The sequence below is a fragment of the Oncorhynchus masou genome, chromosome 10, assembly GCF_036934945.1.
Source record: "Oncorhynchus masou masou isolate Uvic2021 chromosome 10, UVic_Omas_1.1, whole genome shotgun sequence".
NCBI lineage: Eukaryota > Metazoa > Chordata > Actinopteri > Salmoniformes > Salmonidae > Oncorhynchus > Oncorhynchus masou.
The window spans coordinates 44,292,786-44,307,082 of record NC_088221.1 but is presented as its reverse complement, the minus strand read 5'-3'; the positions used below and the strand labels follow the sequence as shown (position 1 = coordinate 44,307,082).

The 14,297-nt window shown below is 40.9% G+C and overlaps 1 protein-coding gene across 1 annotated transcript in view; it reads right to left on the bottom strand.

The window, feature by feature from the left end:
* Positions 1–12,002, bottom strand: part of LOC135547664 (aryl hydrocarbon receptor-like) — an 86,152-nt gene extending 74,150 nt beyond the window's left edge. The window contains exon 1 of the mRNA XM_064976854.1: positions 11,475–12,002. Within this exon, the coding sequence (XP_064832926.1) occupies positions 11,475–11,533 (59 nt within the window). The 5' untranslated portion in view covers positions 11,534–12,002. The remainder of the gene's footprint in view (positions 1–11,474) is intronic.
* Positions 12,003–14,297: the final 2,295 nt, after the last annotated feature.

Sequence of the window (14,297 nt, the reverse complement as noted above, 5' to 3'; positions counted from 1 at the left end):
CTCACTGAACAACAAAAGAAAGGGAACATTGAATGATCCCCATTGATCAATCGCATCTCCCAAAAAGGTTTTCAACATAGATCTGTAAAATTATAGTCGAGAACCTAAAGCTTTGGTTGTCTTCCTCTCAGGCTTCCATGTCTTCTCCCTGGACCTCCTCAATATCCACCTCTTGAACATCAGACTCTGAGGCCTCATCGTCACTGTCACTTTCCAACCTTGTTGAGGATGTCTCGTTGACAGGCTCAAAAAGACTCAAATTTGTCCAGATGACCACCAATTTTTCAACCCTTGTATTGGTCAGCATGTTGCGTGCTTTGGAGTGTATGTTCCCAAACAAGGACCAGTTGCGCTCTGAGGTGGCTGATGTTGGTGGGATTTGGAGGATGAAGGCAACAGGGGAAGCACCTCAGATCCACAAAGTCCCTTGGCTGATGAGATATGTTGGCACGACTGCCATATTGCATCTCCATCCCAAAGCCCTTGCTTGGAAGTGTACTTCGCCAGACTGCCAAGAACCTTGTCCTCATCCTGGCCAAGGTGACGAGACACGGTAGTGATGACACCATAGGCCTTGTTGATCTCTGCACCAGACAGGATGATCTTGCCAGCATACTTGGGGTCCAACACGCTGTGGCGTGTATGGGCTTCAGGCAGAAGTTTTCACGCTTTTTAATGTATTTCAGAACTGCAGTTTCTTCCGCTTGGAGCAACAGTGAAGTGGGCAGGGAAGTACGGATTTCTTACATCTGCAAGCAGATTCTGAACATCAGACAGGATGGCCTCTCTCAATCCGTAAAATTGCTATTTCTATAGGTTTCAGGATTTTCAGGCTGCTTACCACTCTCTCCGAAAATACATCATCCAGGAGAATCCTCTTGATGGGGCTGTCCATATTGGCAGACTGTGATATGGCCATTTCTTGGAGAGACTCCTTCCCCTCCAAGAGACTGTCAAACATGACAACACCACCCCAACGGGTGTTGCTGGGCAGCTTCAATGTGGTGCTTTTATTATTCTCACTTTGCTTGGTGAGGTAGATTGCTGCTATAACTTGATGACCCTTCACATACCTAACCATTTCCTTGGCTCTCTTGTAGAGTGTATCCATTATTTTCAGTGCCATGATGCCCTTGAGGAGCAGATTAAATGCATGAGCAGCACAGCCAATGGGTGTGATGTGAGGGTAGGACTCCTCCACTTTAGACCAAGCAGCCTTCATGTTTGCAGCATTGTCTGTCACCAGTGAAAATACCTTCTGTGGTCATTGATGACTGCCTTCAGCTCATCTGCAATATAGAGACCAGTGTGGCTGTGCTCTCGTAGAATACTGGTTGAGGGGTGGAGATTATGTAGTTAATTATTCCTTAACCACGAAAATTCGACCACCCAGCAGAGATGATTGCAATACAGTCTGCTTTCTCTATGATTTGCTTGAGCTTCACTTGAACTCTGTTGCTTCCAGAAAATGAGTAGGTGAAGCATGTCTGGTTGGAGGGGTGTATGCTGGGCGAAGAACATTCAGAAATCTCTTCCAATACACATTGTGAGCATCAGAGGTGAAATCAGTCAACCTCTAATACAGGGACTTTTGTCAGAGGTTGCTTGTTGTGAGCGCTGAGGGAACTTTATGCACTTGGACAGATGATTCTGCATCTGTTGCATTCTTCACATATGATTTGGCACAGCATTTGCAAATGTACATAGCTTTTCCCTCAAAATTAGCTGCAGTGAAATGTAGACACACATCAGATAGTGACGGTGGTATTTGCCTGTAAAGATTAGAAAAAAATGTGTAAAAGAAACCCAAATATAATTCCATGTACAGATAAATATTTAAGCAGTTAACTTCTTCGATATAGGGGGCGCTCTTTTAATTTTTGGATAAAAAAAACTTTCCCGTTTTAAACAAAATATTTTGTCACGAAAAGATGCTCGACTATGCATATAATTGACAGCTTTGGAAAGAAAACACTCTGACGTTTCCAAAACTGCAAAGATATTATCTGTGAGTGTCACAGAACTTATGCTACAGGCAAAACCAAGATGAAATTTCAAACAGGAAATGGCCCAGATTCTGAAGGCGCTGTGTTCCAATGTCTCCTTATATGGCTGTGAATGCGCCAGGAATGAGCCTACACTTAGTCGTTTCCCCAAGGTGACTGCAGCATTGTGACGTATTTGTAGGCATATCATTGGAAGATTGACCATAAGAGACTACATTTACCAGGTGTCCGCTTGGTGTCTTCCGTCGAAATTATTGCGCAATCTCCAGCTGCGTCCATTTTTCCATTCGGTTCAGAGGAGAAAGGCAACTGCCACGAATGATTTATCATTGAATAGATATGTGAAAAACACCTTGAGGATTGATTCTAAACAACGTTTGCCATGTTTCTGACGATATTATGGAGTTAATTTGGAAAAAAGTTTGGCGTTGCAATGACTGAATTTTCTTTCTTTTTTTCTTAGCCAAACGTGATGAACAAAACGGAGCGATTTCTCCTACACAAATAATCTTTTTGGAAAAACTGAACATTTGCTATCTAACTGGGAGTCTCCTCATTGAAAACATCCGAAGTTCTTCAAAGGTAAATGATTTTATTTGAATTCTTTTCTTGTTTATGTAAAAATGTTGCCTGCTGAATGCGAGGCTAATGTTATGCTAGCTATCAATACCTCTTACACAAATGCTTGTGTAGTGATGGTTGAAAAGCATATTTTGAAAATCTGAGATGACAGTGTTGTTAACAAAAGGCTAAGCTTGTGAGTGAATATATTTCTTTCATTTCATTTGAGATTTTCATGAATAGTTAACGTTGTGTTATGCTAATGAGCTTGAGGCTATGATTACGCTCCTGGATACGGGATTGCTCGACGCTAGAGGTTAAACAACTGTAAGATAAAGATGTTTAAAAATTAAACATGTATGGAAACAGGTGAATTAACACTCCTCAGTTAGCAGGCTCAAGCAAGCTAAAACCCACATGGTGGCAAAAACTAACAAGCAGAAATTGTTAAGTTAAAAATTATTTAAATACACTTTGCTGTAGGGTACTATTTACAAGTTAAGAGCAATTGGAGACCACGGAATGAGAGTTGTATGGCATTGAAATTTGCCTGGAGGGTTGTTAACACAGTGTCCAAAGGAGGGCCAGAAGTATACAGAATGGTGTCGTCTGCGTAGAGGTGGATCAGAGACTCACCAGCAGCAAGAGCGACATCATTGATGTATACAGAGAAGAGAGTCGGTCCAAGAATTGAACCCTGTGGCACCCTCATAGAGACTGCCAGAGGTCCGAACAGCAGACCCTCCGATTTGACACACTGAACTCTATCAGAGCAGTAGTTGGTGAACCAGCTCGAGGCAATCTTTTGAGAAACCAAGGCTGTCGAGTCTGCCGATGAGGATGTGGTGATCGACAGAGTCGAAAGCCTTGGCCAGATCAATGAATACAGCTGCACAGTAATGTTTCTTATCAATGGCAGTTAAAATATCGTTTAGGACATTGAGCGTGGCTGAGGTGCACCCATGACCAGCTCTGAAAACAAATTGCATAGCAGAGAGGGGATGGTGAGATTCGAAATGGTCAGTAATCTGTTTGTTGACCTTTGACGATCTTCGGGTGTTTGCACTCACGAGACTCCCAGTTACACAATAAATGTTCCTTTTGTTCCATAAAGATTATTTTCATATCCAAAATACCTCCATTTGTTTGGCGCGTTATGTTCAGAAATCCACAGGCTCGAGCGGTCACGGCATCACAAACAAAAATTCCAAATAGTATCCGTAATGTCCACAGAAACATGTCAAAGTTTTTTACAATCTATCCTCAGGTTGTTTTTAAAATATATAATCGATAATATATCAACCGGGACAGTCACTTTTTCAATAGGAGAGGGAGAGACAATGGCTGACCCACTCCGTTGCTCAAGCAAAACTCTGCGAACACCCAGCTATCCACTGACGCAATGTTATCTTTCTCGCTCATTTTTCTAAATAAAAGCCTGAAAATATGTCTAAAGCCTGTTGACACCTTGAGGAAGCCATAGGAAAAGGAATCTGGTTGATATCCCTTTAAATGGAGACAAGGCATCCAATGGAAACTGAGAGCTTTCAGGAAAAACAGGTTTTCGCCTGCAATATCAGTTCTGTTATACCCACAGACAATATTTTTACAGTTTTGGAAACCTTAGAGTGTTTTCTATCCTAATATATACATATTCTAGTTTCTGGGCCTGAGAAATAGGCCGTTTCAAATGGGTACGTTTTTTAGACAAAAACAAAAATCCTGCCCCCTACACTCAAGAAGTTAATAAAAAAAATCATGTATGTCATAAAATATATTCACCCCACCCAATATTGTAATCAAAACTTACCAGGAAGCATGTAGTCATTGGCTCAGACAGTGTAGTAGTGTGGGCTCAATAGCATCTCATTAGTGTGCAAGGTCTTTAGAATCCACTGTGCAGTCATAGCCAAAGGTTTTGAGAATGACACAAATGTACATTTTCATAACGTTTGCTGCTTCAGTGTCTTTAGATATTTTTGCCAGATGTCACTATGGAATACTGATGTATAATTCATAAACATTTCATAAGTGTCAAAGGCTTTTATTGACAATTACATTAACTTCTTATGGCTGGGGGCAGTATTGAGTAGCTTGGATGAATAAGGTGCCCAGAGTAAACTACCTGCTACTCAGGCCCAGTTGCGAATATATGCATAGTATTAGTATATTTGGATTGGAAACACTCTGAAGTTTCTAAAACTGTTTGAATGATGTCTGTGAGGGTAACAGAACACAAATGGCAGGCAACAACCTGAGAAAGAATCCAACCAGGAAGTGGGAAATCTGAGGTTTGTAGTTTTTCAAGTCATTGCCTATCGAATATCAGTCAGGATGTGTCTATGGGGTCATATTGCACTTCCTAAGGCTTCCACTAAATGTCAACAGTCTTTAGAACGTTGTTTGATGCTTCTACTGTGAAGGAGGGGGGAATGAGAGCTGAATGAGTCAGGGCTCTGCCAGAGTGGCATGAGCTGATCACGCGTGCTCACGTGAGAGTTAGCTTGCGTTCCATTGCATTTCTACAGACAAAGGAATTCTCCGGTTGGAACATTATTGAAGATTTATGTTAAAAACATCCTAAAGGTTGATTCTATACTTCGTTTGACATGTTTCTACGAACTGTAATATGACTTTTCGTCTGAACTTTCGCCTGGACTTGCACGCGCCTCGTGAGCTTGGATTGTGTACTAAACGCACAAACAAAAAGGAGGTATTTGGACATAAATTATGGACTTTATCGAACAAATCAAACATTTATTGTGGAACTGGGATTCCTGGGAGTGCATTCTGATAAAGATCATCAAAGGTAAGTGAATATTTATAATGCTATTTCTGACTTCTGTTGACTCCACAGCATGGCGGATATCTGTATGGCTTGTTTTGTTGTCTGAGCGCTGTACTCAGATTATTGCGTGGTGTGCTTTTTCGGTAAAGCTTTTTTGAAATCTGCATTGCATTAAGGAGAAGTTTATCTAAAGTTCCATGCATAACACTTGTATTTTCAGCAACATTTATGATGAGTATTTCTGTAAATTGATGTGGCTCTCTGCAAAATCACTGGATGTTTTGGAAGCAAAACATTACTGAACGTAACGCGCCAATGTACAATGAGATTTTTGGATATAAATATGAACATTATCGAACAAAACATACATGTATTGTGTAACATGAAGTCCTATGAGTGTCATCTGATGAAGATTATCAAAGGTTAGTGATTAATTTTCTCTCTATTTCTGCTTTTTGTGACTCCTCTCTTTGGCTGGAAAAATAGCTGTGTTTTTCTGTGACTAGGGTGCAGACCTAACATAATCGTTTGGTGTGCTTTTGTTGTGAAGCCTTTTTGAAATCGGACACTGTGGTGGGATTAACAACAAGTTTATCTTTAAAATTGTGTAAAATACTTCTAAGTTTGAGGAATTTTAATTATGAGATTGTTGTTTTGAATTTGGTGCCCTGCACTTTCACTGGCTGTTGTCATATCGATCCCGTTAGCGAAGCCATAAGAAGTTTAAGTTGATGCAAAGAGTCAATATTTGCAGTGTTGACCCTTCCTTTTCAAGACCTCTGCAATCCACCCTGGCATACTGTCAATTAACTTCTGGGCCACATCCTGACTGATGGCAGCCCATTCTTGCATAATCAATGCTTGGAGTTAGTCAGAATTTGTGGGGTTTTGTTTGTCCACTCGCTTCTTGAGGATTGACCACAAGTTCTCAATGGGATTAAGGTCTGGAGAGTTTCCTGGCCGTGGACCCAAAATATTGATGTTTTGTTCCCCGAGCCACTTAGTTATCACTTTTGCCTTATGGCAAGGTGCTCCATCATGCTGGAACAGGCATTGTTCGTCACCAAACTGTTCCTGGATGGTTGGAAGAACTTTCTCTTGGAGGATGTGTTGGTACCATTCTTCATTCGTGGCTTGTTCTTAGGTAAAATTGTGAGTGAGCCCACTCCCTTGGCTGAGAAGCAACCCCACACATGAATGGTCTCAGGATGCTTTACTGTTGGCATGACACAGGACTGATGGTAGCGCTCACCATGTCTTCTCCGGAGAAGCTTTTTTCCGGATGCCCCAAACAATCGGAAAGGGGATTCATCAGAGAAAAATACTTTACCCCGGTCCTCAGCAGTCCAATGCCTGTACATTTTGCCGAATATCAGTCCGTCCCTGATGTTTTTCCTGGAGAGAAGTGGCGTCTTTGCTGCCATCCTCCAAACGCCTCACTGTGCGTGCAGATGCACTCACACCTGCCTGCTGCCATTCCTGAGCAAGCTCTGTACTGTTGGTGCCCTGATCCCGCAGCTGAATCAACTTTAAGAGACAGTCCTGGTGCTTGCTGCACTTTCTTGGACGCCCTGAAGCCTTCTTCACAACAATTGAACTGCTCTCCTTGAAGTTCTTGATGATCCGATACATGGTTGATTGAGGTGCAATCTTACTGGCAGCAATATCCTTGCCTGTGAAGCCCTTTCTGTGCAAAGCAATGATGACGGCACATGTTTCCTTGCAGGTAACCATGGTTGACAGAAGAAGAACAATGATTCCAAGCACCACCCTCCTTTTGAAGCTTCCAGTCTGTTATTCAAACTCACTCAGCATGACAGAGTGATCTCCAGCCTTGTCCTCGTCAACACTCACACCTGTGTTAACGAGAGAATCACTGACAAGATGTTAGCTGGTCCTTTTGTGGCAGGGCTGAAATGCAGTGGTAATGTTTTTGGGGGATTCAGTTCATTTGCCTGGCAAAGAGGGACTTTGCAATTAATTGAAATTCATCTGATCACTCTTCATAATATTGCATCATACAAACTGAGGCAGCAGAATTTATGAAAATGTATATTTGTGTCATTCTCAAAACTTTTGGCCACGACTGTACATGTGATGTAAGAATACACTGTGCATGCAGACGATTGCAATTCCATTGAATTGGGGATAGTTTAACCAAAATATTCCACAATACCTAGAATTAATTGCCTTGTGTATCCCAAAAAAGGTTCACTGTTATAAGCTAACTTTTTTTGATGAATTTAAGCAAAATTCCCCAAATTCCAGGGCTTAACTTCCCATTACAATTTCCGGAAGAATTCTTGAAAATTACTGGAAAGTTTCCGACCTTGTGCAACCCTATTAACAACTATAACACCATATACATAATTGCAATTGCCCAAACTTTCAAATGCAATAATATCTCAGAGAAGCTCAGAGGAGAAGCACGGCTCCTGCTAGAGCATCACCTCCATCTACGTCCTCTCCCTAGCGCTTTATCAGCTCTGGTTAATAAAGCAGATTAAAAATTGACTTTCTGGTGCTTCTTTCGCTCTCATCAGGTCTGGATCCGATCAGGTCTATACAGAACGGGACTAGTTGTCCTCTGGTCCGTTTGAGACGGGTCTCTATATTATGCATATCAGGTCCGGATGGGAAAAGGCCGCGGTCCATTTCAGAACGTGAATGCCTCTACTTTCCATGCTTACTAAATGTTTTCACTTTTGGTGACTTGACATACATTGCATACTCTATGAATATGAACATAACGCATTATGCATTACCTTTATTGGAGGGTGATTCTTATATTGCCAGCAGTAAGAGTTTAGTTAAATTTCAATTTACTGCCCTAAACTTGCAAGGCCCTAGACAGCGCCAAAAACAACTAATCAGAGTTTAACAGGTTAAATCTTAACCATCTGTAACTCTCTCACACTCATGTACAAACAAACACAAACACACATACATACATACTACTTAAGCATGGACGCACCCACCAACACACACCTTCCCACACTCTTTCCCACAAGGACTTTAATGACCCTTAGGAAATAATTAAGCCATATTTTCACACAGTTGGCTCTGGGAGTAATCCCAACAAGATGTAGAAAAGTCTCAGATCTGTTAAACACTTTACATCAGCTACTGTGTCAGTTGTCCGTGTACTGTTCAATTGTATATTTTATAGGCCTAACAGAAAAAAAATGTAATTTATATGGAAAGAATAGTTACAGGTAATAACAAGAAAATATCAGATACCTTTACTGTAATCCACATATTTGGTCTTACATGATTAGGCCTATAACCACTTGTAAAATGCTTTAACTTACCGCACACACATGGCCAGAAACTTCTGAAGACATAGGCCTACCTGGGCTTGCAGAGCAAGGGGAACCACTACTTCAAGATCTCAGAGCAAGTGACATCACCGATTGAAACGCCACTAGCGTGCACCACCGCTAACTAGCTAGCCATTTCACATCGGCTACATAAGCATGGACTTATTTCTATTACAGCATATTGGATGACTGCCATTCATATTCCACTCACCCAGCTTAATGTAACATCGATAGGTTTAGGTAACTACATGATACTCAAATTTTCCCTATTCCCATCATGAGGTTGCTAGAACCTAGCCGATGAATGAACGTTTAAAATGTAGGTGCACAGATCAAGAGTTATTTGAGGTGACAGACATTGACACATTCAATACAGCCCTGCACACTCTTGCCTTCATCTAGCTGATCTAGGGTGTAATCATTAGTCCAACAGTTGCAAATGAGAGATTCTATTGGATAAATTTAAGTATGTTTATCCCCGATTCGTTCCGTTTGCTTCATTTAAGAAACATTTTTCAAAAAGAATCGGCGGAATGATTGCACCCCTGATCAAACACAAACACAGTTCACTTTCATATCAGCCACATACAAACAGCATGATCCCTTTGATTCTTTGTATAATTAATTCTCGCATTTACGCGCTCACCTCCTCTCACCCTTTCCCTTCAGTTCACAACACATCAGCTGTTTGTGACCAGGCGAAAAAAACAATCCAAGCCAAACCTTCAAATCATAACCGCTAACAGCTACATCATTGTCACCATATTAACGTCATTGTCAACATAACTACTAGAACTAACATGTTGGTAAACCCGCTACAATCATGCAGTACAGTGTACAGTCAGCAGCAAGCAGTTCAGCAGTTACACCGGTGGGCCTGGCGCAATAAACTACTAAACTCAAAAGCTTACATTGACTTGGAAGAGTTCCAGAATTGGATAGCTATAGCCAGCTAGCTAACATAGCATTCCTCTCTGTTTGAGCTGGGTGTTTGAGTAGGCTAAATTAGCTAGCTGCATTCGCTAGCTAAGTAAGTGAAAGTGATAGTATTTTTTTCTAAAAAATATATAAATACTACAAAATCTCTCGCTTGCTTCTTCTCCATTTTTGAAGAAATTAATTTGTTCAAAACTGTTTAACTATTGTCTTTCTCTCTTTTTGAGTCAACTCCTCACCACATTTTATACACTGCATTGCTAGTTAGCTGTAGCTTGCGCTTTCAGTACTAGATTAATTCTCTGATCCTTTGATTGGGTGGACAACATGTCAGTTCATGCTGCAAGAGCTCTGATAGGTTGGAGGACATCCTCCGGTAGCTGTCATAATTACTGTGTAAGTCTATGGAAGGGGGTGAGAACCATGAGCCTCCTAGGTTTTGTATTGAAGTCAATGTACCCAGAGGAGGACGGAAACTAGATGTCCTCCGGCTACACCATGGTGCTACCCTACAGAATGCTGTTGAGGCTACTGTAGACCTTCATTGCAAAACAGTGTGTTTTAATAAATTATTTGGTGATGTGAATATATTTAGCATAGTTTTATCTAAAAAAGGATCACTTTTTTCACAATTTATTTGTATGAAATTCACTGAGGATGGTCCTCCCCTTCCTCCTCGGAGAAGCCTCCACTGTTTCATTTGCAGGGACAACATAAGAGACATGCAAGCGCACAAACTGTACACACACACACAGCTGTAACATTCCATCAACTCTAGGTTGTTGCTTGACAAATCCTACACGTAGTGTAAAGAAAACGTATTTAGAATTAGAATGCATAAAAATAACTACATTAATATTGTTATAAACCGACGTGAACCTGGTAATATCAGGGTTTTTTTATTTAGAAAAGTATATATTATAGTAAGCAAATACTTATTATGGTCTTATTAATTATAAATGCATGTGACACATTCAATACGTTGTTGGAATCCTTAAAATGTTTGTGGAAAAAAAACGTAAAAGTAATAGCATAGATTACAACAAACCCAAAACCTTTGCACAACTTGAATTTCCTATGAAGGAAAACGTTTTCATCAGCCATGCTATTAGTAATTCTTACTTAGTCGTGAAAAACATATTTTGTAATGCAGTTTCTTTTGTAACTAGGTTGTGCAATAAAGTGAAAAAAAGTAGGAAAAGATGCAGAAGTGTGTTTTCATAATGAGAACCGTATCAGATTACAATAACATACCTCATGCCAGCAATCCCCCGCGCGCCCCGCCCTCCTGTAAGCATCGCGTGAGAGTGCAGCAGACTCTCAAACTTGATTGTGATTAATACAAGAGTACTTACTATTCCATGCCAGACATAAACTATGCACGAAGAGAGATTCTTAAGGTGACCGGGACAAAGACAAACGGGAGACACGAGAACTTCTGGTCAGGCACAAATGTACAGCTACACAACACATCAATACTGCACACATGCTCTTACGAGCGGTGCATGCGTACAATGAGACTTTGTCCTCTGCAGAAAGAAACCCAGTTACCCCAGAAGAAAGCAGGAAAAGTAAACTAGCAATAAATCAAAACCAATAACAATTTATGAAGAAAATAATCAAACAACACGAAGTGAATGATTGGTTTTAGATGCCTTACGTAAAGGATCAAAAAGGCTAGGCTTATGTATAGGCTAGGCTTACGTATAGCCAAGAACGCTCAACTCCATGATACGCGATGGAACTCGATATGCAGCACATTATCAAATCAAGCGCCATTCTGTATCCAGCTCATGCTAGACTTAAATCGAACTTTCCAAAACATTTATTGTCAGGTCAAACAGGTTTAAATTACATTCTTACGTTTTTTGAACGGGCTTCTTCCGCTTCTTGACAGCATAGACTCCAGTGTTACTCAACATGTTGACGCTTCTGCTGTATTAGTTGGTACAAAATGTTCAAAAACACGAACACAATAACATCCACTGTCTTCCTCAGAGACCGTTCTCAAATTAACAAGGGAAGTTAATATCCAGACATGCGTGAATCCCTTCAAATAGAGCGGTCTCTCCTTAACGCAGATCCCCCGCGACGTTAACTTGACAGACCCAAGCGGTCAAAGTCACTGGCAAAGTCGACCGTAATAGACGTGCGGCGTAAATCCAGAAATGCTTGGGGGATGATGAAGCAAGTTTCGGAAAGTTCCCCCGATCAACAGAGTAAATAATATGTGCGTGTTCACAGCAAATTTCCCTTCCTGATCTTTTTGTTCATGAGAAGTCTCTCTAGAGACCCTCAAACAAACAACAAAATTGTTATTCTAAAGGGGTAGATTTTACTGTATACAACCCAACGCTCAGAACAGTTTCTGAACTGCTGTCTTGCAGCAGGTAAAATGTGCCTATCGTTCCTGGCATGGGGCGTTTTCAGGAAATCCGATAACCTATGAGCTGTTTTTTTAACCCTATCAGACCCGAGTCCCAGCGTTTCATACATCTGATTTTCATTTGTCTGCATCTCCAGCAGCCTTTGTAATTAGCATCACAATTAAGTGTTTTACAATTTTATTTTCAGGACAACCAGAGCTACAAGTAGAACACCAAACTATTTGTCATAAACATTTGCATTCAAATGTCAATTTAAAAAAAGTCCAGAAAATAAACAACAAACAAATTATATGAATGCAAGTACAGAAATTGTACAGAAATTGTTTGCTCGTGTTTGCTTGTGGGGAACAAAACTAGTCAGTGACAACCTTGTGGAGTTTGGGGTTTGTGACAACAACAGTATGTGAGTTTATTACAGTATTATAGACACTATGTAAATGTTTAAAAACATTTTTATTTTACCAGGTAAGTTGGTTTTGGTTGGTAAATGTTTTTCCTAACAACTCTTTTGTAGCGTGTGAGCATCATAGAGCAAAACATGATAGCTTTTAGTAATTTGTAGCTCAAAGCATTCTGACACTAGACAATTTTGGTTTAAGACCTGGCCCGGGCCCCTTTGGGTCTGCCCTTATTTCAAAAACGCTGCTGCTCTAGCTCAGCCCCTGTTAACCACACAGACTAATGGTCAGTACCAACAGATGCAAAAGAAACCCAGAAGTCTGTAGCTCAACCACACAATGTTTAATATGCCTGTCCTCCAATGCTTGTCTTCTAAGCCATTTCAGTAGGAGTTACTGTATCCAGGAAGTGATAATAGTTAGTGTATCCAGGAGTTGGTGTATCAAGGTGCTCCAGCAGCATAATCATGGGTGACATGTCTGGCTAGGGGGAACCACAGCTTAGCTAGTAGAGTTCGTGCAGATGTTTTTGGTGGATCTGTGCCTGTATTTGTGAAATACAACTATTAATAGTTTAATAGTATAGTATAAACATTAATAACATAATAATAGCAATAACAGTAATAATATACCTACTGAATCACGATACATTCATTTCTGACTAGTGGGGTATTGATGGTGGGCTGAGGAATGCAACAGGATCAGCTTCAGGTTGGTGCAAGCCTGACGTACAGGCTGGAGAGTGAGAAAGATTGATAAAAAGTTCAACTTAGCCCATTCAAAATCCTAATGGATGTCTATATGTTGACTAGAAGACCCTGTTACACTTCCTCATAGTGTGCCCGTAATTCGGACAGTGAACGCCATTCACCTCCTGCTCTATCAGTAAAATTAGGCTACTATTGCCTTGCACAAACAAAAGACCAACAGACATTGCTCACGATCTCATAGATACACTCGTGATCTACCACACAGGGTCATGATTGAGAGGTAATTGAGTGGGGCTCTACCTGCCTGTATAGAGTATCTTCCATGTCTGTCAATAGGAGAGGATACAATCTGCCCTAGGGACATGTAAATTGTTTCCCTAACAACTAAACCAATGGTGATGGGAGAGGAAAAAAATAGGGCGAGAATCTGTGGTTGTGCCAAACGTCACGATGTTCCTACAGTCACCTGCTTTTCAGGACTGGCTTCTCCTTTACCAGTGCAAGCCCATTACCTGTTACCTGGATTCAAACGACTGTATTAAACACAACCGTGAGAGTTGTAGACGACTGAGTGTTTTTGTCAAATTGTATTTTTCCAACATTTAATCTTTTGTCAAACTCCAGGCCAAGCATCTCTCTCTCTCTCGGCTCTGCACTGTGGCCAGTCTTCTCCTTGTATGAGCTGAAAGTTTAGAGGGACGGCCAGGTCTTGGTAGATTTGCAGTGGTCTGATACTCCTTCCATTTCAATATTATCGCTTGCACAGTGCTCCTTGGGATGTTTAAAGCTTGGGAAATCTTTTTGTATCCAAATCCGGCTTTAAACTTCTTCACAACAGTATCTCGGACCTGCCTGGTGTATTCCTTGTTCTTCATGATGCTCTCTGCGCTTTTAACGGACCTCTGAGACTATCACAGTGCAGGTGCATTTATACGGAGACTTGATTACACAGAGGTCCGTTAAAAGCACAGAGAGCATCATGAAGAACAAGAATACACCAGGCAGGTCCGAGATACTGTTGTGAAGAAGTTTAAAGCCGGATTTGATACAAAAAGATTTCCCAAGCTTTAAACATCCCAGGTGGACCTGGCCCCTCTAAAACTTTCAGCTCATACAAGGAGAAGACTGATCAGAGATGCAGCTAAGAGGCCTATGATCACTCTGGATTGTATACAACAATTAGTCATTTAG